At 37.4% G+C, this 27,686-nt stretch overlaps 1 protein-coding gene across 1 annotated transcript in view; it reads right to left on the bottom strand.

The window, feature by feature from the left end:
- Positions 1-27,686, bottom strand: part of KDM5B (lysine demethylase 5B) — an 88,600-nt gene that overhangs the window by 14,646 nt on the left and 46,268 nt on the right. Inside the window, exons 9-22 of the mRNA XM_004375280.3 lie at positions 25,438-25,557; positions 23,707-23,865; positions 22,544-22,725; positions 20,919-21,081; positions 18,223-18,342; positions 16,718-16,912; positions 14,060-14,241; positions 13,780-13,904; positions 12,704-12,854; positions 12,426-12,540; positions 11,656-12,011; positions 10,313-10,451; positions 7,387-7,566; positions 6,646-6,804 (exon numbers count right to left, since the gene is read on the bottom strand). Coding sequence (XP_004375337.1) covers positions 6,646-6,804; positions 7,387-7,566; positions 10,313-10,451; positions 11,656-12,011; positions 12,426-12,540; positions 12,704-12,854; positions 13,780-13,904; positions 14,060-14,241; positions 16,718-16,912; positions 18,223-18,342; positions 20,919-21,081; positions 22,544-22,725; positions 23,707-23,865; positions 25,438-25,557 — 2,346 coding nt within the window. The remainder of the gene's footprint in view (positions 1-6,645; positions 6,805-7,386; positions 7,567-10,312; positions 10,452-11,655; positions 12,012-12,425; positions 12,541-12,703; positions 12,855-13,779; positions 13,905-14,059; positions 14,242-16,717; positions 16,913-18,222; positions 18,343-20,918; positions 21,082-22,543; positions 22,726-23,706; positions 23,866-25,437; positions 25,558-27,686) is intronic.

The following is a 27,686-nucleotide window of genomic DNA, read 5'->3' as shown; positions in this document are numbered from 1 at the left end:
ACTGTGCATGTAGAAATTTTTGAAATGGTGTATCTTTGGCTATGTGTATTTTCACCAAAAAAAAAAAGGCTGAGAAGTTAGAGGGCTGACATGTTGTGGGGTTGTTAACCAATGTCATAAACAACATGTGTACTACTGTTTCATGAGAAACTATTTGTTCTGTAAGCCTTCACCTGAAGTACAATTAAAAAAAAAAAAGCAGCAGCAGCAGCAGCCCAGACTCACCAGAAGAAAGGAAACAACAAAGATTAGAGCAGATATAAATGAATCAGAGAGTACAAAAACAACTGAAAGAATCAGTAAGACTAAAAGCTGGTTCTTTGAAAGGATCAATAAAATCTGCAAACTACTGGCCAAACTGATAAAGGAAAAGAAGAAGATGTAAGTAACCCAAATGAGAAATGAGATGGGTGACTTTACAACAGAACCAACCAAAATAAAAAAGATCCTAACAAAGTATTATGAAAAATTATACTCCAACAAATTTGAAAACCTAGGAGAAATGGACTTATTTCTAGAAACACACTACCTACGTAAACTAACACAAACTGAGGTAGAAAATCTGAACAGATCCAGAACAAAAGAAGAAACTGGAGGAGTCATAAAAAACTTCCAACAAAAAAAGCCCTGGCCCAGACACCTTCACTGGAGAATTCTACAAAACATTCAGAGAAGAGTTGACACCAATACTATACAAACTCCTTCAGAACATAGAAAAGGAAGGAATACTCCCGAATTCATTCTATGAAGCCAGCATAACCCTGATACCAAAACCAGGCAAAGACATCACTAAAAAAGAAAATCATAGATCAATATCCCTCATGAATATCGACGTCAAAATTCCAGCCAACAGAATTCAACAGCACATCAAAAAAATAATACATCATGACATACCTGGGATTCATACCAGATATGCAAGGGTGGTTCAACATTAGAAAATCAATCAACATAATCCACCACATAAGTAAAACAAAGAACAAGAATCACATGATCATCTCAATCAATGCAGAAAAGGCATTTGATAAAGTTCAACACCCATTCCTGATAAAAACTCTCAGCAAAACAGGAACAGAAGGAAAATTCCTCAGCATAATTAAGGGCACAGACACAAAAACCAACAGCCAACATTATTCTGAATGGAGACAGACTGCAAGCATTCCCCCGAAGAACAGGAACCAGACAAGGATGCCCTTTATCACCACTCTTATTCAATACTGTACTGGAAGTCGTAGGTAGAGCAATAAGGCAAGAAAAAGAAATAAAGGGAATATAAACTGGTAAGAAAGAAAGAAAACTATTCCTACTCACAGACGATATGATCATATACACAGAAAATCCCAAAGACTTCATAAGAAAGTTACTGGAACTAATAAAAGAATTCAGCAAAGCAGAAGGGTGCAAGATCAAAACACAAAAATCAGTTGGATTCCTCTATACCAATAAGGAGAACTTTGAAAAGGAAATCAGGAAAACAATACCATTTACAACAGCCCTCAAAAAGACAAACTACTTAGGAATAAATCTAACTAGAGACGTAAAAGACTTATACGAGGAAAACCACAAAACTCTATTGCAAGAAACCAAAATGCCCTACGTAAATGGAAAAACATAACATGCTCATGGATAGGAAGGCTTAACATTGTGAAAATGTCAATACTACCCAAAGCAATCTACAAATATAATGCAATCCCAATCCAAATTCCAACAACGTTCTTTAATGAAATGGAAAAACTAATCACCAACTTTATACGGAAAGGAAAGAGGCCTCAGACAAGGAAAGCATTATTGAAGAAGAAGAACAAAGTAGGAGGCTTTACACTCTCTGATCTCAGAACCTACTATACAGCCACGTAGACCAATGGAACAGAATCGAGAACCCAGACATAAATCCATCCACCTGTGGACAGATAAATTTTAACAAAGGTTCATTAAATGGGGAAGAAAAAGTCTCTAATAAATGGTGCTGGCAAAACTGGATATCTGTTTGCAGAAAAATGAAACAAGATCATTACCTCACACCATAGACAAAAACTAACTCAAAATGGATCAAAGACCTAAATGTAAAACTTAAAACTATAAAGATTATGGAAGAAAAAACAGTGACAACGCTAGGAACCCTAATATTCGGCATAAATAGAATAGCAAACATAACTAAAAATGCACAAACTCTAGAAGATAAGCTAGATAACTGGGATCTCCTAAAAATTAAACACTGATGTTCATCAAAGGCTTCACCAAAAGAGTAAACAGAACCTACAGACCAGGAAAAAAATTTTGGCTATGACAAATCCGACATGGGCCCAATGTTTAAAATTTACGGAAAACTGCAACACTTCAACAACAAAAAGACAACTCAAAAAAACGGGCCAAGGACACGAACAGACACTTCACCAAAGAAGACATTCTGGCAGCTAAAAATCACACGAAAAGATGCTCTTGATCATTAGCCGTAGGAGAGATGCAAATCAAAACTACAGTGAGGTAACATCTCACCCCAATAATAATGGCACTGATCCAAAAAAAAAAACACAAACAAAAACAAACCCAGAAAACAACAAATGCTGGCGAGGTTGTGGAAAGATTGGAACTCTTAGACACTGCTGGGAGGAATGTAAAATGGTATAACCACTATGGAAAACGGTATGGCACTTCCTTAAAAAGCTAGAAATGGAAATACCATATGATCCAGCAATCCCACTACTAGGTATATATCCTAGAGAAATAAGAGCTGCAGCATTATTCACAATAGCAAAAAGATGCAAACAACCTAAGTGCCCATCAACGGATGAATGGATAAACCAAGTATGGTACACACACAGAAACACCTCAGAACATGGATGAATCTGGAGGACAACATGCGGAGTGAAATAAGTCAATCACAAAAGGACAAATATTGTATGAGACCACTATTATTAACAGTCAAGAAAAGATTCACACACAGAAAGATGGGAGGACAAAGGAGGGAAAACCACTAATTACAGAGTAGACACGTTAACTTTGGTGAAGGGAAAAGCAGTACACAATGAGGGAAGTCAGTACAATACGACCAAGGCAAGAGAAGACACTGAGCAGTACGCAAGAATAACAGGCAATGACAAAGACGGTAAATACTATAACATATACAATCCTGCAACAACAGTAACAACAAACAATACCTTATGAGTGGATACACAGGTAGACATATATGCTGACTAGATGCAAGAGCATATGGGAGTACACCCACATATATAGGTTTGACTGTAGATATATATCTACATACATATTTGCATGTACAGCATGTATATTCATATACATAATAGAGTACACAGGGGGCATAGTCATGGAAACATTGTAGACATAACCAAACACTTCGTAGGACTGAGTTACTGAGCTTGAAAGCTAGTCTCAGGGGCCATCTAAGTCAACTGGCATAACATAGTTCATAAAGACAATGTTCTACATCCTACTTCGGTAAGTAGCGTCTGGGGTCATAAAAGCTTGCGAACAGCCACCTAAGATACAACTATTGGTCTCTTTCATGAAGAAAACCAAAGACTCAAGGAAACAACTAGTCCAAAGGACTAACGGACCACAGGAACCACAGCTTCCACTAGCCTAAGACCAGAGAACTAGATGGTGCCAGGCTACGACTATTGACCGCTCTGACCAGGATCATAATAGAAGACGCCGGTTAGAGTGGGATAAAAATGTAGAACAAATTTAAAGTAATAAAAAAGAAGAGATTTACTGGTCCGAGAGAGACTGGAGGAACCCCCAAGACTATGGCCCTTAGATATCCTTTTAACTTGGAACTGAAACCATTCCCAGAGACCACTTTTCAGTCAAATAATAGAAAGGCCTATAAAACAAACAATAACACCCATGAGGAAAGTGCTCCTTAAAACAATCATCTATGGGATCAAAAGGGGAACATCTGCCCAAAAGCAAAGATAAGAAGGTAGGAAGGGACAGGAAAACTGGACGAACGGAAACGGGGAACTCAGGGTGGTAATGCGGAGAATGCTGACACACTACGCGCATTGCAACCAGTCTCGGAATAATTTGTGTATGAACTATTGAATAGGAAACTAATTTGCTCTGTAAACCTTCACCTGAAGCACAATTTAAAAACAAAAAACAAAAAACTCTGGGGTCTTAAAAGCCTGTGAGCGGCCATCTAAGATACTCCACTGGTTTCACCCCTTCAGGAGCAAGGGAGAATGAAGAAAACTAAAGACACAAGGGAAAGATTAGTCCAAAAGACTAATGGAACACAACTACCACGGCCTCCACCAGACAGTCCAGAACAACTAGATGGTGCCCGACTACCACCACTGACTGCTCTGACAGGGACCACAACAGAGGGTCCCGGACAGAGCTGGAGAAAAATGTAGAACAAAATTCTAACTCACAAAAAAAGATCACAGACTTACTGGCCTGACAGAGACTGGAGAAACCCGAGAGTACGGCCCCCAGACACCCTTTTAGCTCAGTAATGAAGTCACTCCTGAGGTTCACCCTTCAGCCAAAGATCAGACAGGCCCATAAAATAAAATGAGACTAAAGGGGCACACCAGCCCAGGGACAAGAATTAGAAGACAGGAGGGGACAAGAAAGCTGGTAATAGGGAACCCAAGGTTGAGAAGGGAGAGTGCTGACATGTCATAGGGTTGTTAACCAATGTCATAAAACAATATGTGTACTAACTGTTAAACGAGAAGCTAGTTCATTCTGTAAACCTTCATCTAAAGTACAATAAAAAAAAAAAATTACCAGAGTTTTCTTATATACACACACAAACTATAAAACAAGATTACTAGGGCAAAGGCAAAAAGCAAGTAATCTGCAATGCTGCTTTTCTATAGAAAGTTACAATATACTCAGATTGTAGTCTTCTTAAAGAGAGCCAAGTCACAAGAAAGTGACTTGAAAACAAACAGAACCAAATTCACAGTAAAAAGACTTGAAAACAAACAGAACCAAATTCACAGTAAAAAGCTAAAGTGATACTGAACACATTTCTATACACTATTTACAAGCTGACCATAAATGGAACTTTTTTTTTACATAAACAGATTAAGCATCTGCTAAATACAAGGCATCCAATAAATAAATAAGTCCAACTATTACAAATTTATTATGTACCCATGAAGTAAAAGCAGAGTACAAAGGTGACAAATTTAAATCACAAGCTCTATCAGAGTTGGCCACTACCACCTCGAATTTAAGGTCCAGTTTTACTGGCCAGTTTCCCCAAGAAAAGGCTGGACTGCTAAAGTCCTTACCTAGTACTTCCCTGATAAATAGGAGATGGATTTTTAAAACTGAGCTTTCCCCTCTAGAAACAAAAGCTGTTCGCTGTAGGACCTACTCCTTTTCTAAGTTCTATACCCACATCGTTAAAATGTTAATTGGTCACAGTTAAAGCAATTCCCAATTATCACATCCACCCACCATGATTCACCAAATGTGGATCCTGAGTGGTAAAACCAGAATGAATTCTCTATTATCTTTTTTTTTGCATTACAGAACAAAATGTATGAATCAAGGATTAGGAAAGAAACAAAAAGATCTAGAAGTAAATCACAGTTACAAACCTTCAGTATGTTCCCCCCAAAAAGCCACCTATTTTTGTAGACAAATACAATGTTGCAGGCAATATCTAGGGGTTAAGTGATAACAAGGTGCCTTCCCATAGCTTCAAAATGGAGAGCAAACAACTCACCTTTCAAAGTTCTACTATGAAACCAACAAGTAAGGTAGGAGTTCTTAAACCAGGGGTCCAGAAATGGGCATAAACTACAATCTTAAATACTGTGTGCAAAATTTCAGACAGACATTTCAGGAGAGAAGGACTGTAACTTTCTGTCAGTCTTCACAAAAAAGAACCACAGACATAATAGCAGACCAAAGTAGCACCTTAAAAACACCAGAACAGTGCTCAGGCAGCAATTGACTATAACCTGACTAAAGGTACAAATAATATCAAAAAAAAATCTGTGTCAAAATACATGAACAAATCAAGGCAAGTCCACGTCAATCACAAGAGAGGTCAGGCAGCTGAAAAGGAATAGATGAGAGAAGGTCCCCTGGCCCAAGGTTGATGCCATCCTAACAGCAGCAGCAGCAGCAGCAGCAGCTATATTCCTACTCCTGAAATGAACAATGCTTTACGCCATTAAAAAAAGCAGCCAAACCACACAGCTGTTTTCTTTTACCCCAATAGCGCACACACTACACAACAGCTAGATACTACTTTTTCAGCTTCTTGATTCTTTGCGTCAACAGTGCTTACTAAATGCAGGTCTGGCTGAAATAAGCATCCAGTACACTTTTAAGTATATTTCTTTTTGTAAATTAATAAGTTAGAATTGCATTTTCCCACACCTGTGAGCCCTGACCTCCTTAGCCAATTTTCCTGGATCAACCCATGGGCACTGACAAGACAGTTTCTGAGCCAGCAAGACTGAAAGGCCTTCCCTGGATTTCCTGTACCTCTGTGCACCTTCCATTCAAAACTTTTACATTTAACAACGTTCAGAAATTGAGCTACTTTTAAAGCTATTCTTCTGATTGTCTTCCTAATATTCCTGTAAACAGGGAAGGGTCAGAAATCCTCCCCAACAAAAGAGAATGGAGGAGAAAAAAAAAAAACCCATGACGTACAGCTGAAGCAGTCTCTTTGCTCTCAGTTAAAGCTCTCTCCAGGTCACTCAGATTCTCTAATTTGGTGCTTCTTTTCTTCCCACTTGGCAGGGGCTCCTTTAACTTTCTCTGCTTCCTCTTCAACCCCAAAGGGCCAATATCACATCGAGGACAGAGCACCTAAAGTTAGACAAAGCACATCCACCAATAAAACAGATTCTAGATAAAGCATTAGAAAGTCCCAAAATAAAACCTTAAGCAGTCAGAAGAATGTGAAAATCTTAATATCTAATATTTTCTTTGTAATCTACAGCCCTGAGGCCAGAAAACCTCCTCTATTAAAAAGAAAAAAAAAAAAACTTACAGAAGATTTGACTTTGATTCCAGATTCAATTAAAATAACTAAAAAAGGTTATATATGCCAATTCCAGTCACAATGCACAACTGATACCAGCTTATCAGAAAATAGAAAAGGCACAGCTAAAGCACTTTATGAGAGGTGGCTGAGTTCATTTATCAGGCTCACTAAGTTCAGGTGGTAAAGCACAAACTCAATTTCAACATAGAGGAGTTTCATACAGTGGGAAAAACATTCTTCCTTAGACACTGAATGCTATCCTAAACAAATCCACAAAGCATTTAAAAGCCTGCTTCACCAGATGCTTAGAAGAACCTCCTTTGCTCTACTGAAATAATGACACACAGAACATATATCAATCAGCGATGTCCCATTTGTATTTAACGGACTGGTTGCGAACTTACCTCTAAGAGAGAATATGGTGAATTCTCAGTCAAGAATGTATTGGCAGCACATTCTTTCCAAGCCTGAACCTCAGCTACTAGTAATTCCAGTCTTGGTAAAGAATTCAGATGTACTGGGATAGATCGGCCTCGCGTAACAAGTTCTATGAGTGTGTCTAACACTGGCACACGTCCTCCAGCCTAATAAATCGAGAAATATTAGAGCAATTTAGGGGAAAAAAATACTTCTATGTCAAGTAGGAAAAAGTACCATTCAGATTGGGTCTACTTCATGATCTCAACGAGTTAAATCCACAGATGTCAACAAAACCGAGCACTTGACGAATGGTGGTGATGGGAGGGCGATATTCGATCATCCACTCAACAAATACTTAGAGAATCTAGTAGTTTGTGCTCAGCCCTAAGGACACAACTGTGAACATGACATTCACTGTAGTTACTCCGTTCCAATAATTTATATCCTTCTAAATTCTTTTGTCATCTATGGATAATTTGGAAAAAATTAAACAGAAATGAAGATCTGTAGATAATTCAAGACTTTCATACTGACTTACATAACTAAAAGTAACAAAACAGTATTTTATTCCAAGTCACTTTCCAATGATGTATTAAAGTAACTTGTACACTCAGTATAAATTATTCAGGAAACTAAGATAGGAATTGAGAAAATTCAGTGATTCTCAACTTTAATGTGTACAAGGATCATCTGGCAAGTTTGTTTAAACAGTTTCCTGGGCCCCATCCCCAGACACTCTGATTCAGGTCAGAGCAGGGTCTATGAATTTGCATTTCTATCAAGTCCCAGGTGATGCTGATATTGATGGTGCTAATGCTGCTTATTTAAGGACCACAATTTGAGAAACAATGAGATAACCAAACTAGAAGAATAAAAGCATTAGGCAGGCGGGGGGCGGGGCAGGGGTAGGTGTTGCTCTAATACAATGGTAAATCTTGGCACCACTAATGGTAGGTCATCTAGATATGTCACCTGATGAGATGCAATATAAAGTATATAATATCAACTGATGTTTTGATGTATTCTAGCCAAAAATGTCCATCAAGGCTTTGGAACTTCCAACTTACAGGAAATACAGGGGATAGAACACACTACTAAGAAACAACCAGACAAATCCAGAAGGTAGGGCATACCACAGGGTAACTATTCTGGACAGGTTCATGAAAATAAGTAGGGACAGGAGGATAACTCTACAAGATTAAAAGAAACTTAAAGAGATATACCAGTTAGATGCAATGTTAGTCCTGGACTGAACAAGCAAACATAGGGACATTTTGGGGAAAACTGAGTATGGACTGGGTAGATTGACAGCCTACTACTTTTGATATTTATTCCTATATGATTAAATTGTTAGGGCATAAATGTTCTGCTGTATACTTAATAAGAAAAGATGACTCAAATTATATGTTATGCCTATGATTCGATTTAGAAATACGCTTTGTGTGAACTAGAATACTAACATATTAAAAAAATAATCTACCAAATAGGAACTGGTTTCTTTTTAGTCATACCTCCCCCCTTTTAGTTCTTAAATATATGATGTAAGTAAAGGTCAAGCTATTATTTCAGGAATGGAGCAGAATGGCTTTTTGCCATTTTATGGACACTGTTCAAAACATAGTACTAAGTAGCAAATACACTACAAAAGACGAAGGGAGTAAACCTCCACAGAACCAAGTCCTCCTTTCTGATATGACATGCAAGCCTCTTCTCACCTTCTGGACTGCTACCAATCACTGAGTGAAAAGGGAGACCATAACGGTGTACTAAAACTAATCACTATAGTTCCAACAACGACTGACAGAGGCCTGCATCCAAAACTCCCCTTAAGAAAGTTTATGTGCATAGTAAATGCCTTCTACGACTTTTCTTTGGCCAGCTGGGGCCACCCTTAACATTATGTAATCTCCTCAAACAATGTATCTTCTTTTCCCTATTAACAAGAACAGATGGCTAGATGTTTTGTTGCAAACATCTGTCTAGAACTGTACTGTCAGGCATTTCTTGTTAACAATTGGCCAATTAGTGCCACTTAAAATTACACATTCAGAAACTACAGTCTTTTATTCTTAGAATCTGATGGCTTCAACAAAACATAACAAACTTATAAATCATTTAAACTTAGCCCATTAAATAATCCAAAGATCTTTTATCTCACTAGGTTCAGAAGACCTCCTGGTTTACAATGATTAGAAGAAAAAGAAGGGCCCTCTCCACATCATTTTCAAGTTAAGTTATCCAGCTAAAAATTGGGTAAACCATACAATGCATTGTTTATACTTTAATGATGACACAAGTGAATTTAATTCTTTTTTAAACTTAGAGGCAAGTCTAAGAGTATAACATCTAGCACAAGGAAACAAATACATGGTAATAATTTTTGTTTGTTTTGTTTCATTTCTTTTGTAGGGTTGTGGGGCACTTTTGTCCAAGTCACTACTTGGTGAAAATTCTGGGCCCTGGAGCCTCATTTGACCACATTCGTATTAACCAGACTCACTACACATCTGCTCCTCTTGACTGTCTAAACTCCAAAGTTGTTGGCAAGCCAATAAATCTTCACCAGGCCTTATTCAAAGTTAGAAACAATGCCTTCTTTCACAAATGCATTTTTAACTCTTTCTCTTCTGTCTCCAACCAAGTCCTCAACTTGGCTATGTGAGGCATCCTAGCTCCCAGAAAAACTTGGTTGAATTATCTAAGCTTTAAATATTTGACCAACTGGTCAGGACAATAAGCTGGCAAGTACACCTAAGTAAGGATGGATAGAATTAGCAATCTAGCCAACCCCAAAATATCCAATCTGTGCACTGAGATCCAATATACTATCTTCATAGCTTTTCAATTATTGCTCTTTACAGATGCACTTACACATTCAGGGCATTCAAAAAAAAAAAACAAAAAAACAACCTGCAGGGCTTCTACGTCCTGAAGCCAGTCTCTGGCTCTCTGCACTGAGTCTTTCAGCGCTGCACCATTGGGCAGATATGCGGGGATCTCCTCAAGCTCCTTTACTGCTGCAGCAAGGCTGCTCAATGAGTGCCGTGGTCTATGAAAATTAAATATAAAAACTACTTAGCAATATGTATGATGGTTCATTTTTCTTATGGTTACCAGGAAGACCAGAAAAATCATTTCAAAGGAAATTCACTATAACAATTTTTTTCAAATGGCATAGACTACTAGATTATCAAATTAACTCATTTCAAATGGCTGCGTAAGACTTAAGAGCATCAAAAATTAAAAAAGCAAATGCCCTAAAGAAGCATTTAAGTTCTACTTATTCCTGATTTTATAATGGTATAACCAAAATCTTCCATTTGCAGAAGGTAACCTGGTGATAATTCCCTCCATGCTAAGGCTAGATACACTGTCAAGACTCTACAGTTTCACCAAAAAAATTAAAATTTTCCAGGATATCTCTACCCAATTATCACTATTTTAGGATTATAAAAGAATTTATAACCTAGTTTTTTTTTCCCTTTATGTTGTCAATTGGACCACTTAAGATCTGTCAGACAGAAAGCAAGATTAGGGAGGGGATTTGTTCTCTTCTCCCCCTCAGATGGCTAGCCTGTGTCCAATTAAATCTCTCGAAAACAGATAAGGTTTCCTGAATTACAAATGTATAGTCCTACTTCTGTTGGAAATTATCTGCACTATCTTCATTTTAAGGAGCTCTGGTGGCACAAAAGATTAAGTGCTCGGCTGCTTAACCTAAAGGTTTACGGTTTGAACCCACTCAGCAGCTCCATGGGAGAAAGATCTGGCTGTCTGCTCTGTAAAGATTACAGCCTAGAAAACCCTGTGGGGCAGTTCTACTCTGTCACATGGGGTTACTATGAGCCTAAACTGACTCGACAGTACCCAAAACAACATCTTCAATTTACACAGCAGTGCATGTTAACTCCCAGACATGTTGTCCTTAAGACTCCTTGGGACATTAACTGTGGGTTTAAACAGTTCCATTTATTTGTAAATGTTTTTCCTCTCTCAAAGATGGTATTATCTGGGTCCAGGGAAATTTCACTAAAACAACTCTAGGAAAGGCATGTTCATTTAAATCATTCATCTCAATCAGTAAAGTAAGAAATAAATTAGTATTTAGCCAAGTTTCAAAGCAGCCCCAAATAACTCAGCTATTTCTTCACGTACAAGCACATGTATAACTGCAATGAATGTTTACTAAAAACTTGCTATATGCTCATCACTGTGCTCTATGCTGAAAGGAGAGAGGGAGTTTGCTTTTTCACCTGGCCTTGAGGAGACTCTTGGCTTTGTCATCCCAGTGCTCCGACACCGTGAGCAGTTCTTGCAGCCGGGCCATAGCTCTCTCCACTGCTGAATAAGGGGCCAGCCCCACCCCTAGGTCTATGAGACGTCTCATATCATCTAAAGTGAGGGAGTTGGGGTCTACGCAAGCTTGCTGCACTTCTTCCAGCCAACGGGCCTGCTCCAGGCGGACACGCATCTCAGCAAGCTGTGGAAGTTCAACATCAAATTCAAAGCTGACGTCTAGCAAGTCCTGCAGCTCGGCAGCACTGGGCATTTCCTCAGAGAGCAGTTTCTGGCTATGCTGCTGAAAATCTTCTACACGATTCAAGAGATCCTACAAAACACAGATTGTTGCATTAAAACAGTAATTTCAGTTATCAGCTTCTTTCACACTTAGAGTCTTCAACACATGTTCAATTCAATCCTCTCTCATCTCATTTGATTTTAGCATTAACATGGGAATTAGGTCACAAGCTAATTGACAACGAAGTAAGTGACTACAACAGAGGTCTTATACCACCTGCAAGAACTAGCTGGTGATCACTCAATGTAAAAATTTCCAACTTTATCTCTCCTGTGTGCACCTATTATATTTTTATATACACGTTATTCAATGTGTCATGAAAAATATTTTAAAACAAACATACAAATTAACCACTAAAAAAAAACTATTTAATCATGTCAATTGAGTTTATTTACAAAATATAGGAATACCAAAGTACTCTCCTATACATCCTGCTCTGGTTACCTTTAGCAATGGTGTTTGACTGAGGACACATGGAAGAGCATACAACTGTGTGACAAACTGTCGGAGCTCATTCACTGTCAACTGATTTTGGGATTTTCCTCCACCAGATCGATATCTGTAATGACAAAGGCCCAAGGAAGCCTTATGAGAACATACATATTCAACACAGCCAGGTTCCAATGTCTCAGGAATTCCAAACAGAAGGAAAAGCCAGTCACTATAGGTTTCTTAAGTGTAGCTGCTAAAAAGTCCAAACTCAAAGAGTCAAAAGTACATACCTAGTTTGCCTTTTGCCATTAAGCAACTGCTGTGCAACAGAGGCACATTTCTCTGCATCCTGTGTGACGAAGCGAAGGTGGCGCAAAAGATCATTGTCTGGGAATTTCTTCATTTCAGATTCTTCAATTAGAGCCTTAAAGCTGATAAGACCTAGAAACAAAGGAAAAAAATCATCTTCTCTGTAATCATTATGTTTTATTACCACTGGTATGAAATACAAAGGAGTAGTTTGCTTGTCAACTCTTATCTATAAAATACTTGAAATGTTTTTTGGCTGGGGGTGAGTGATTTAAACATGTGACTTTTTTTTGTTTTGTTTTTATTTTTTTCCACACAAAAATTTATACATACATTGTTATGTGACTCTAACTGCTAGCCTTCAATTTGAAAATCTGAAATGCTTTAAGATAAACAAAATGGAAAACAACTGGCTTGTGATAACTAAGCAAATAAAGATTCCTATTGTGGCTTGGACTATCTCTTCCTCTTACATTTTATTCTGCAATGTGCTGAGAGACAGTGATACTGCTCCCTTTCTCTAAATGAAAGAGGGCAGAGTTATCTTTTGGGCTACAGAAAGGAAAACACTTTGAATGAGATGGGAAAGGAAGCAGTGACTTTCAAAGTTACAGGGACTTTGACTAAAACAAAAAAGTGATAAACCAGCACTTCAGAGACTCCTAATTTAAAATCATGCTGCCTTTGTCACTAGATCTAGTTAAAAACAACAAACAAGAAAAGCTTTTCTAAGATTCCATATAAAATACAAAATGCTCATTTCTGAGACAAAGGGTTATAAAGAAGGTTATTCTGTTTCCTAACAGTATGATTTTCACTAAATAAACAATCTTGCACAATTTATAGATCAAGACTTCACTTTGATGTAAAAGGTGTCTGCCTCATCCACTCTTAGCTTTAACACCTTCTCTGCTAATGCTCTGTGCCTCAACAAGGGTTAACCAAGGATGAAGCTGGGCTGATTCAAGTAATTTGCTGGTTGGTAACTTTAAATTGGCTATATGACAGTCAGACCAAATTTGCCAATCACCAAGTCACACTTCAATATACCACATACTTTTCTTCTTGTTGATCTTTGCCTCCAAAGCTTCATTCACATTCAAGGCCCATTCATTGTAAGATTCTGCTCGAAGCTTCAATGCATTCATCATGGGGTAGAGATCGTCCAGAGTATATCTATAGCTAGAAACAGAATAGCAGAGTAAACTTTGAGATACATGGGTTTGGAGAAAATCAGATGTTTTATACTCAACATTTCAAGCCCAGGTACAGGGATGCCATAAGCTTTTATTAAGAACTTCAAATTTTCCATAGAAGAAATCATTCTTCCTACTCACCGCAGCTTATATTTATAAGGGGGACAGGAACACAATTCCTTTACATGATGCAGGCAAACAAGCAGGCCAGGTTTACAAGAACAGGAGATGGCAGACATGAAGCACGTAGTTTTGCATTTTATACACTGACGCTCATCATCTGGTAATAGTTCAAAATCCATTCTTTCCGAATCAATTACTCCCTAAAATAAAGTGTACTTCAGAGACCTCCAAAGGATAACATAATCAACCAGCCCCCAATACAAACATGGAATAGAAGACTTTCCAAAAACAGAGCCTTACCAAAACAGGGAGTGTGTGATTAAAAATGTGTGGTATACAAAGTAGCATGACCTAGCAAATATAGACAAGTTAATCTATTTTGCTTGTCTAGAAGGAACACCTTTTTGAAATTTTCTCCCTTCTTAGACAAGGCAGTACCTAACATTTGGACATTTTGATCTGAGTATGAAAACTGTTATTAATAGAACTGTATAACTACTGAGGTTAGCTGTCCTACTCCAAACTGGCCTTGTCTATACTTTGGGTATAGAGAAGAGCAAAGGAAATGTCTATGCTTTATACTTTTGAGGCAAGATTAAAGTCCTATGTAGGACTCCAGAGTGATACTATTCAAGAATCCATAAAAGTACAAAAAATAAGTAAGACGGGGCAAATGGAAAAGACTAACATACAGGAATTGTTAAGACTGGTAAGATGCTGAGTGGTCTTAGTCTTTTCCATGGAAAGTTATCCAGAGGAATATCACTATCTGAAAAGGTTAGAAAATTTGTGTAATAGGAGAGACTAAAGTCACAATAAAGCACTTCCTAACTTAAAGAGTATCAAAGGATTAGAAACCAAAATAGAGGTTATCAAGAAAAGTAGTGGAAAAAAAAATTTCTTAAGGTTTTGAATTAGTAAATTTCAACTACAGTTTGTACCAACTGCATCTACAGGGCCTTTTTGGGATACACCTTTGTCATTCAGAGACCAAACCTCTACCACTTTCCTTTTTATCGGGAACTGAATCCAAATCTAACCTTCAGATTCCAAAGCCTGATTAAATCACAGGCTCCTCCTCTTTTTTACTCTTTTATCCTCTATTTTATTATGTATTTTGACCATTTCACTTCCTGGCAATTTTATGGACCAACAAAGACAAGGAGAATAAGGAAGATGCTAATGAATAAACTTTTATTTTATTTTGGAACTGAACATTGAAAAGAACCTCATGATATATAGTTGAAATTTTTGTTTAAAATGAGATCAAGAACCATCTCAAGGATGTTAGTTAAGAATGAACCATGTAGTTGACTCAATTTTATTTGTAAATTTTCACATCTGGAAAAAAATCTATTTCCCAAAGTTGCAAAAACGTGCTAACCATTATTGCTGTTAAGACCCTGGTAAGTCACTTAAAACCTCTGAGCATTGTTTTCCCCATCTCTAAAATAAAGGTCAGAGGAAGGTAGGTAATCTGTTGAAGATCCATAATGGGCTCCAGAGAGCCAACATTCTAGGATTCTACTCAAAGGGACACGTTTTTAAAAAGAAAATAAATATGAGTCTATTTGTAGATGATTATCCCCAAAGAATCTACAAAAAAAAGCTACTAGCTATTTTTACTACCAAACACCAAAAAATAATTATAAATCCAAGAAAATATATGTAAAGCCCGTAAGCTGAAATCTACAAAAGGATGTCTGTAGACTAGACTCAATACCGTTAAAATATCAGTTCTCCCCTAAACTATCCATAGGTTCAATGCCATCCCAATCAAAATCCCAATAAGCTGATTCTAAAATTTGGAAAAGCAGAAGAATTAAAATTGCCATACCAAAATAAAAAAGTTGGCAGACTCACACTAATCAAGGCTATGTAGTATTTAGTGAAAGGGTACAGAATAAAAGATAATACAGAAATAAAACTCATGCATATGTGGGCAACTGATTTTCAAAAAAGGTGGCGAGGCAATTCAATGGAGAAAGGATAGTCTTTGCAAGAAATGGCTCTGAAATAACTGGACATCCATATGTAAAAAAATTTACTTTGACCTATACCTTGTACCATATACAAAAATTACTTAAACTGTATCTAAGAGTTAAATGTAAAACCTAAAACTATGAAATTCTACAAGAATATACAGGAGAAAATCTTTGTGACTTTGGGTTAGGCAAAGATTTCTTAGATAGGATACAAAAAAATACAATCCACACAAGAAAAATCGATAAACGGGACTTCATTGAAATGAAGGAAAGAAAAAAAAAACAAAAAAAAACTGCTCTTTGAAAGACACTGCTAGGAAAATGAAGTTAAACCATGGATTGAAAGAAAATATTTGCAGAACACTAGTCTGATAAAGGACCCATATACAGAATATATAAAGAATTCTTACAACAACTCAATGGAAAAAAAGCAGACAAAAGATTTGAACAGACTTTTCACCATAGAAGATATATGGGTGGCAAATAAGCATACAATAACATATTCAATATCATCAGCCATTAGGGAAATGTAAATTAAAGCCACAATAAAATATTACTACATAATCTATTAGAATGACCTAAAAGGAAATTAAATAAACTAAGAAAAGACTTCTAAAAATGTTATTAAAGTGTGTCAGAACTTTACTAAAAAATACCTAATGACCTGCAATTAGGATTCCAGAAAACTTACCAATTTACGGACAGTTTCCCTTAAAGCTTTCTCGTCCTCAATCATAATGGCCATGTCTTTCTGAACAGTTGAAGCCACTACAACATCTAACACATCAGCCTTGGAAGCCATTTTACAAATCATCTCATCGTGGGAAAACACGCAGTAACGGTGAAGCAAGCGATAATGCTCCACACACTGTCGGCCTAATGGTAGCTGTGTCAAAATCCAGAGGGAAATACATGACATTCATCTTCTTCTGTATATTTCCAAACACTTCTGATTTTTATTATCAAATTAGGAAATATCACATTCTAGGTCATAACACATATCCTGTTATCAATCCTACAAACAGACTATAAGATTCCTAGGCCAGGTCTCAGGGCTTATTTATTTTTGAATTTCAAAGGCCTAGCATAGATGGTACCTCAATTTTAAAAAGTGGTTGAAAAAAGCAATGTATTAACAATGTACTAATGCCCACAACTATGTGGAATCTAATTGGAAATATAAATTTACACACTCCCTGAAACAACTCTGCTGAACTGGTATGATCAACCTACTTCAGGAATATTTCGAAATAAGTAATAATACTCCAAGAACTACGTAACAGAAAATAAGTACAGTCATGCACTGCATAACGACCATTCAGGCAACATCCATGGTCCCATAAGGTACAAAAGAGTTCAGAAATCCTGACTGAAGAATGGGATATAGCAGATGTAACATTTAAACACTTCCAAACCACACAATGTTTTCATAAACGTCACAAAGTAGTATGTGCGCTTGTTATTATGAACCATTGTATGCGTTTAACTCAAATTTTTAATATGAGAGTTTATGGCAGTCCATTCTGAAGTATGAGTTGTCCATAAGTTCAACGTTTGTAACCTGGGGACTGCCTGTATAAATATGGTGTTCGCACAACATCCAAATCACATAATGTTCTATTTCACAGAACGTATCATGGACATTTAGTGACGCATAACTGTACAGGTTCAACTCATTTGATTTAATATCACACATACTCAAACTAAACAGTTCTTTTGAGGTAAATGGAAAGTGTTAATACTAAGATACTAATTCAACTTTAGATCTAACACCAAATGCAGAACTGAAACCAAATGTATCATTAATTATAAAGTTGCTGTGTTGTGGATAATTTAAGCCAGTGCTGTCTGTACAAAGTACAGTTTTTAGACTGAAACTATTCGTTACCAGTTTGTTAGCAGTTTGCAATGTTACTGAGCTTGAGCCTGAATGTATATCAACAGACTCCTTTCTTTATCAAGAAAATCTTACTACAGAAGTAAAAAATGTCGGTTGAATTAAGCAGTGTGCTGAATTTATGATGTGTTGCAAGTGCCTTTTTTATCTCATTGTAGACTGGTAACAATTTGCAGACCAGCTATTTGAGTAGTACTGGTTTAAGCAACTATACACATGACAGTTTTTAAAATATTATACACCATTTCCCCAGGAAAAAACAGTAAATTTAAAAGACTTGCTAAGTCATAATTACATACCCAATCAACAGTACAGAAGTTAACAGCTTCAGCAAAATTAAAACCTTGGTTAAAACCACTGTGGTAGGCTCTCGGAAATGTAATCACAAATTCCCCAGCACACTGATTAGTTCGGTAAACCTAAGGAAGAGAGAAATTAGAGATTTTTGAGGTCCTTAGACAGTGACATCCTCACTAAAGACAATCTGGATGGATGTAGGCAGATGATTCTTCAGAAAAGGTAGGTTTCTGTCAATTAAAAGTGAGCCAGGTTACTTACATATTTACCATTAAAAAAAAAAAAAGTGAGGGGGTGAGAGGGGAGGATTACTATGGTAGAATATCACCTACAGCGACTCATTTCTGCCACAAGATGGAGCAGTAACCCAAACTATAACTGATCAGTATCTGACTAAAAAACATAGCTTATACTACCAAAAATTTGGCCACATCCAGGATCAGAACATGTTTTTCTAAATATAGCTACAATGAAGAATATCCCAATATAATGTTATCACCTCAAAACAGGGTGCCCTAGCACCAATTACTGCCATTCACCTGTCAGTTTGTAGTACTGGGGTGGCCTGCGTGTTGCTATGATGCCGGAAGCTATGCCACTGGTATTTCAAATACCATCAGGGTCATCCATGATGGGCAGGTTCCAGACTAAGACAGACCAAGAACGGCCTGGAGATCTACTTCTAAAAATCAACCAATGAAAACCCTACGGATCACAACAGAATAATGTCCTATACAGTGCTGGAAAATGAGCCCCCTATGTTGGAATGCACTCAAAATACACAGTGGCTGTTTAACAATGGACTCCAACATACCAATGATCATGAAGATGGTGCAGGACTGGGCAACATTTTCTTCTGTTCTACATGGGGTTTCCTTAAGTCAGAGCCAACTCATCAGCAATTAACAATACCACCAATTAAGGAATCCCATTCTATTTTAAGAATCTCATAACACATAGAGCTGATTGGACCTCAAACTTACCTCCCATCATTCCTATCAATTAAAAGTGAGCCAGGTTACTTACGTATTTCCCACCCTACCCCAGAAGCATCTATATTGCTCTAGGCACACAAATCCTCACACTGAACTATTATATACCATGTTTTTCAAATCTCTATACCTCTACCTCAACAGTTCTCCAAAGTGTAGTCCCTAGATTAGCAACATCAACCGAGAACTTGCTAGAAATGCAAATTCTTGAGCCCCATCCCAGAACAAGAGAATCAGAAACTGGGCGGGGGGGGGGGAGGCCAGTCATCTGTGTTGTAACAAGCCCTCTGGGGATTCTGATACAGGCTAAAGTTTGAGGGCCACTGCCCTCCACGAGTAGTCTACCTGGACTACTTCCTCCCACATTCTTTGTCGAACATCTTCTTCATCCTCCAAGACTTAGTTCAGATGTTACCTAATTTATGAACCGTTTTCTGATCCATTCATAATGGATCACCCTCCTAACTGACACCACTGTCAAACCACAGAACCCTTCATCTGTATAAAATATTATCTGTGTTCTCCCTTAAACTCTGAGCCCCTAAATGCATGAGGAGTTTTATTTATCTATCTCTGTAGGTCCGGCACCTAACTCTCCACATGGTTTGCTCAATTATTAAAGAATCAGGGCCAGAGAGGTCTCATTTAGAGCAAACTGCTCTTAACAAATGAGAAAGAACAATATAGGGGAAAAATGAATGTGGAAAATACCAACAATGAGAGGATGATGGTATTTTGGTCATTACTTTCTGAGCGATGATCCAGGAATAATTTATGATCCCTCAAAGAAAAGTTCTGCCTGCTCTCACTTGAGTACTCGTGTATGAATTCAAAAGTATAAAATTTAGGACACAATCAGATCAAGAATTTACATTTTAACACTATAAATGTATCATTTTCATTTGATTTAGCTAGCTAAGAAGGACTCTTCAACTTCACAGATCTCAATCTGGCCTCCTCAAGTATCTGCAGAGTATTCTGCAAAAGAAAACCAGTATACAAAAGCATCACTTCGGATTGCACCTCAGAGAGAAGATTATCAAGAGGACTTTTCAGTTTAGAAGGCTCAAGACCTTGAAATTAATTATTTTTTAAAACAAGCTTAATTGGAAATGGGGGAGTAATATAACCAAGATCCAGCAAGCATGTCATTTCAGTTCATCATACAAAATTAAAATCACGTAGATTCAATAAATAAAATTATTTTTTAAAGTAGGGACGGCGTGTGAAGGAGTCTGACACCAGGGTTTAGATCTAACTGTAACAGAATCTAGCCATTTCCAAAATAATTTATACTGACAGATAATGTATTTTTAGAGTTTCTGTTATGTTGTATTGCACAATTGAAGTTGTAGACAAAAATAGTTTAGAAATCGTTAAGTGATGACTACACACAACTTTGTAAATGTACTGAAAAGCACTGAATTGTACATTTAATGAAAAAAAGCATTACATTTATTATTTGCAAAGCAAGGCTGCTTAGCAATCTAGTTATTAACTGCAACAAATTGGTTTTTATGGTGTCTGAGGATCCAGTCCCACTGACCTGATGCAATATAGTGCCAGACTGTACCAAACAGCTGTTTCTATCAAGTTACGCTATGGGAAACACATAATCAAATCAACATCATAAAAAAGTGAGTAACAGGGGAAAAGAAAAGTAGTGAAATAAGCATGTGTGGCAGGGGGATTAACTCAGAACATACAGGCACTTCATGAGTCATCAGGGTATTGGGGTTCATGATGGTCACAAGCTGATGGAGGAGATCCGGTTGGGATACAAAGAGCTCTGGAGCCAGTTTCTTCATTACGTTTTCTAGTTGCTCAGCAGCATACCCTGGGACTCCATACCAGGTTTTTGGCTCACCCCTAAAAAGAGATCGTAGAAATAAATCAATCTGCAACACCAACACAAACAAAACGGTTAACCAATACATATTTTTTCAGGCCCTGCTTTATAAGACTTCGCTACAAAGCCATGTTGAAACCAAGAAAGTATCATTAGAAACGTGATCTGAACATACGTAATGCATTTTCTTCCCTCCAGCATAAAGTTTAAACATAAACCTTTCTATCTGAGGTTCCCCGTACTTTTTTTATCTGACCCTTTGGAAAATGCAGATATCCAGAATTTCTGAGAATACAAGGTATCGTGCTAGCTACAGGATATGTGGTTACACAATTTCCTATAATAATTGATGAGAGATGGCAACTCTCCATCTTCCTTTTCCCTTGCCCATTCTGACAGATGAGATCAAATCAAACACTAATAAAGCAATCAGCATTTCTAAAGAGCTCTTATTCTTCAAAGCAGTTTAAACCGTCAACCAATTAATCTGTAACATCCCTGTGAGGTATGGTAAATATAATCTTCATTTTACAGGTGGGAGGAATTGCCTAGGGAAGCACAACTGATGCTATACATATATATGCCAACTCCCTCTTTCTTGTGGTACATCCTCAAATTCCTTATGTGGGGATCCGAGTGGGTATGGATTTTCAAAGGAGACCTGATGGCATAGTGGTTAAGTGCTTGGCTGCTAACTGAAAGGTCAGCAGTTCGAACCCACCAGCTGCTCCATGAGAGAAAGATGTGGCAGTCTGCTTCTGTAAAGATTACAGCCTTAGAGACCCTATGGAACATTTCTACTCTGTCCTATAGGGTCGCAATGAGTCAGAATCGACTCAATGGCAACAGGTTACGGATCTTCAAATATTTTTGTACTTAGAAAAACAAGAGAGAAAAAAAAAAAACCCAGATGTGAAAGGATGTTTTTGGTTAAAGAATTTAAAAAGACGTCCAAATATCTGCTGCCCCCACCCACCTGCCCACACACACACAGAGCAATCAGGCCCACTCTACTAATGTGTAGTGATGTCAGAATTCAGCCCAACAAAAGAGATGCTGGTAGTCACAAGGGCTTAGGGGACACTATGGTACCTATACCCCACTCCTCTCCCCAAGGGGTATCTGGGCTACCGCTGCCACCAAATGGGACTTTTCCATAGTAAAAGCAATACTCAGCACTTATTAACCTTCCTATGAGAAAAGACCTACTTCACAATCTGATGAAAATTGTTCACATTCCCTCCAGAAACACGTTATACTTGCAAAACAGTGCACCTGCAATTTCAGGAGATTCATGGACTTTCTAGCAATCTTAAAGAACCATTGTCTTAACTTACTGGGATGTCTTCCAACAGTAGTAAAAAAAACTTTATGGCAAAAAAGTAGCTTTTTACTCTTTAGACATAGTTATATGTGAGATGAAAAGGAAGTTTTCCTATCCAGTTTGCAATCTACTCGTAAGTTTTATCTGGAACTTCTCACCAGTGCAGATAGTTAATTGAATAGCTCCAGTGATCTTCAATATGCCAACAGAATGAAGAAAAGCACATTCCCACATACAACCAAGGAAGTTTCATGCCACATATATCAGCGGTAATGTGAGCAAGGACAGATTGTTCCATCACTGGCATATTGTTCAAATTCCAGCCACTGTCAAGATATTCCTAAAAATAAGGAGACATAAAGGTATAAGGTTTAGCTACATCACACTAACATTTTAGAACTCTATTTCAAGAGGCTGGCTTAAAACAGTCTTTCAAATAAAAGGGCAAGGTAGGGGGAGAGGGGCCACTATAATGACTCCTCTGATACCATAAATTAGTACTGCCTAGTTTTGAGCTTTGTATAATTTGATTCATACAGTATATACTTTTGTATCTGCTTTTTTTGGCAGTATGAGTCCATTTATATAAAGTTCAAAAATAAGCAAACTAATCTATGGTGTCAGAAGTTAGGATAGTGGTTATCCTGGGAGAGGGAGGAAGCAAAGGGGAGAGGGAAAACAGAGGGCTTCTAGGGTGCTGGTAACGTTCTATTTCTTGGTCTAGTGTTGGTTACATGAGTGTGTTCAGTTTCTGAGAATTAACCAATCCATACACATATGATTATGTATATGATACGCATGTGTGTTAAATTCAAAAAAAGTTTACTAAGAAGAAATCTGACTTCCTACCAGGATAGAAATAGAATCTGCCTAGGAGTTTGCTAGTGTGGAAAATAGACTTAAGCTTTAAAGTTCAAAAATAAATAGGTCTAGTCCCAATCCCTCAGGTTTTGTTAAGAAGGAGAAACCAAGGTTACAGAATCTGAAGGCAAAGGGAAGGAAGTAATTTCCCATATCACCACAATGTAGTAGCACAGCTGGGACTAGAACTCTGTTCTGTGAACTCTTTCTCCTTTTCTTGAAATCATTAAATATGTAGTAATTAGGATTTGCTGAAAGTCATCATAAATCACTTCAAGCCAACCACATAGAAGTTCAGTTATTAACTCAATTTCCAAGCAACATACATAGGCTTTCATTTTTTACAGTGAGACTGTTATTAAACCAGTATTATGAACTTTAGATCAAGGATTTGCTGAACTACCAGTTTTAAATGCTGGCCTCTCCATCAAAATAGAAGGGCCTCAAATCTTGAGCCTACCTCTTCCTCGGGTGAAAGTTTGATTCTCCCATCTCGGACAGGAAAGCCACTGCCAAATTCCTTTGAGGCAATATCAGCTCCATATTCCACTGTGACATCCTCTTCAATAGTGCTTACCAGTCGCCAAAATTCTTTCTCAACCAGCTCCGTGGGAACCATCTGGAAATAAAACAAAACAAGGAGGAAGAGGAATGAATTTTCTCACATACTCACAAACTGCCTGTGACCAATCCGACTAGAAGAGCTAAGTGTCGGGAATCAGAGGATAGAACCCAAACAAAAACTCTGTCCATTTAACGTTCCATCAATGATCATAAGCAATTCAGGAAACAACTCTATTTTCTAAAAGGAATTTTATAACTAAGAAGAGTTAAGTATTGATTAAGAATTCATGTTCTTCTATCATCAACTTGGACACTTATTGCAAAAGGGAGCCAAGGAAATAAAAATCCTGATATTTAGAAACTGGAGATGTTTTTGTGTTTTGGAAACATATCCAGTTTCATTGTAACTTCATTGATTATTGTATAATAATAATAGTTAGCTATGTTTGAATGATGCTTTATACTTTGAGATGCCTTCAAAGACATTACCCAAGACCATCCTTTCATTCTTTCACTTGACCTGACTGAGAGCAATGTAGGCAACTGTGATGAAAAAGATAGGGTGGAGAATATAAACAAAAACAGTCATTACTTTGCAGCAGCATAACCTAGTATGCCACCTGACTGAGTGTCAAGGACCTGTTATTAACTGGGTCCAGGGGCAAGTACCATAAATGTCTATCCCTTAATGTCCTCATCTCCTAAGGAAGATAAAAAGCTACCACAGCTAGATAAGCAATATGAAGAAAGAAGTCATATCCAAGTGTCACCAGAAATGGTTAAAGCAAACATATGGAGAAATATAATAATGCACGAGGGGGTCAAAAGAACAGAAAATTAAAATGGGAGTATAAATTTAAGCCCATTAAAAAAGCTAGCATTTTAAGTACCATTAATAGCTAATGTTAGTGAGGTTAGAAAAAATAGGTTCGTTCATACATTGCTGAGGTCTCATAAACTGATACCACTGTTAGGGATGGAGAAGAATGAATAAATAATCTGCCTCAGTAAACATCCTCCAAAAATAATGCAACTAACGAGACCTACATGCATAATGTGACTGCTGTAGCATTTTGTTAGCAGAGAGAAAAAACACAGCTTCAATATTCAGAAGTATGGTAGGAAACAATTTAATTTTGATGTACTCATTTGGTAGAATACTAAATGCTGAATGTCACATGTTTATGCTTCTAAGTGAACTAACAATGGACTCTATCTTGAAGTTTACAATACTAATTTATGCTTATGTAACAATACATGATAAATGCAATCCCAATGCATAGCACAATGCTTGGCACATAGTAGGCATTCAATATTTTACCAGGTTTTTTTTTTTTAAATTAAATTTGTTGAGCTGAAAGGATTGCTGGTGATTTTTCTTTCTTGGTATTCTGCTACTGATGCTTATACTATTTCTGTGGAAGAACATATCTTTAGAGAAATTCTTAGATGAAAAATGAGAAAGCATTTAAAAATACTGTTGAATTTTAATATCACTAAACAAATTAAAGGTTTCACTGTGCCTGATAATTACTGTCAGAGATATATTTATCAACTCAAATTTGTCTTCAGATACATCTCTCTCCCTAAAGTTATTAAAATCTTAAAGTAGTACATATATACATACATGGACTGGCATGTTGAAATAATCAGATTTAAATGCATCTGCCATTTCCCCAAAAGTACGGAGGGTATAGTCCCTGGCTGCTTGTTCAAAGCCGAAAGCTTCTTGTGGCTTATTACACTCCTGCAAAAGAAAAAAAAAGGGAAGGGGGTTTACTTTCACTCAGCTATTAGAAGTGACCCTTGAAAATGGCAAGCTTATTGGGTCAATCACCAAACCAGTGGATTAAAAAAAAAGGTTTTATTTTATTCCTATGCTAAGTCTACATTAGAAAAATAAACTTGCCTGCAGAATAGGGTTGTCCTAATAAGTAAATAAAAAATTACCACAGTCTGTTTTAACAACAGTCACTGGGTGGAGCGAACAGTTAGGTGCATAACTACTAACTGAAAGGTCAGCGGTTCGAACCTACCCAGAGGCACCTCAGAAGACTTGGCAATCTGCTTCCAAAACGTCACAGCTATGAAAACTCTACAGAGCACAGTTCTACCCTGCAACACATGGGGCCACCATGAGTCAGAATCTACTGCATGGCAACTGGTTTGGATTTGGATTTTAACCACCACAACTTGGAGTAATTTAAATATTTATAAGGAAGGAATCTAAAGATCTGACTTCCTACCAGGATCAAGTAATATCTTCAATAACGGAAATGAAGGAAACAATGTCCTCCTAAACTATAAAGTCAACACATAATGGATCGGAACAGAAATAAAAAATTTCATGAAAACAGAATGGCTCTCAAACAAACAATATTTGATTACAGTCAAATAATGCCATGGAAAACAAAAAACAGAAGTACAGAGAGTGTATCTATAAACTGCACTAACTCAGTGAGCCACTGGATTTGAATATCCCAGACCTATTGACAAAATCATTCATATTACATGAGGTATTAAATATTTATTTCATCTAACAGTACCCATACCCCACCCAAGGCCTAATAACCTCCCCTTAATAGGGACACCTTTATGTTGCAACATGGTCATGTGGGGAAGCACTAAAACCTTTATATCCTAGCTGTACTACGTAAGTTTCTGTACACACACACACACACACACACACACACACACACACACACACACACACACACACACACACCTCAAACCTAACACAAAGGTAATGCATCAACTGCCTGTTTAATAATACAAAATAACACTCAAAGGCAATGGCAAATAATTTTCAGATTTTTACCTGTGATACTATGCACCATTAAAATTCTTAGTATGTTATGTTTATAAATGAAAAACAGATATAATTAAAATTATATAGTAGTTTAAATCCATTTGTTTTTTAAAAATCTATATACAAATAGAAAAAAGTCTGGATGAATATACCCCAAAATATTAATAGTAATAGTTGTTGCTGTTAGGCACCACTGAGTCTGTACCCTACGTACAAATGAAGGAAACAATGCCCAGGCCTGCGCCATCCTCACAATCACTGCTATGTTTGAGCCCACTGCTGCAGCCACTGTGTCAATCCATCTTTCTTGAGGGTCTCTTTCTCGCTGACCCTCTACCATGCGTATTTCCTTCTTCAGGGACTGGCCCCTCCTTGTCTAAAGTATGTGAGATAAAGTCTCGCCATCCTCACTTCTAAGGAGCATTCTGGCTGTACTTCTTCCAAGACAGATTTGTTTGTTCTTCTGGCAGTCCACAGTGTACTCAATATTCTTCACCAACACCAAAATTCAAAGGTATCAATTCATCTTTGATATTCCTTATTCATTGTCCAGCTTTAAAATACGATGGCTTGGGTAAGGCACACGTTAGTGCTCAAAGTGACATCTTTGCTTCTGAACACTTTAAAGAGATCTTTTGTAGCAGATTTGCCCAATGCAATACATCGTTTGATTTCTTGACTGTTGTGTCCGTAGACGTTGATTGTGGATCCAAGTAAAATGAAATTCTTGACAACTTCAATCGTCTCTCGATTTATCATGATGCTGCTTATTGGTCCAGTTGTGAGGGTTTTTGTTTTATGTTGAGGTGAAATCCATACTGCAGGCTGTAGTCTTTGATCTTCGTCAGTAAGTGCTTCAAGCCCTCTTCACTTTCAGCAAGCAAGGCTGTGTCATCTGCATATCACAGGTTGTTAATGACTCTTCCTCCAATCCTGATACTGCATTCTTGTTTATACAGTTCAGCTTCTTGGATTATTTGCTCAGCATACAGATTAGGTAATTATGGTGGAAGGATGCAACCCTAACACACACTTTCTGATTTTAAACCATGCAGTATCCCCTTGTT

This window comes from Trichechus manatus, unplaced genomic scaffold (assembly GCF_000243295.1).
Source record: "Trichechus manatus latirostris isolate Lorelei unplaced genomic scaffold, TriManLat1.0 scaffold00035, whole genome shotgun sequence".
Classification (NCBI taxonomy): domain Eukaryota; kingdom Metazoa; phylum Chordata; class Mammalia; order Sirenia; family Trichechidae; genus Trichechus; species Trichechus manatus.
The sequence above is the reverse complement of the archived record's forward strand: the minus strand, read 5'-3'. Positions and strand labels throughout refer to the sequence as shown.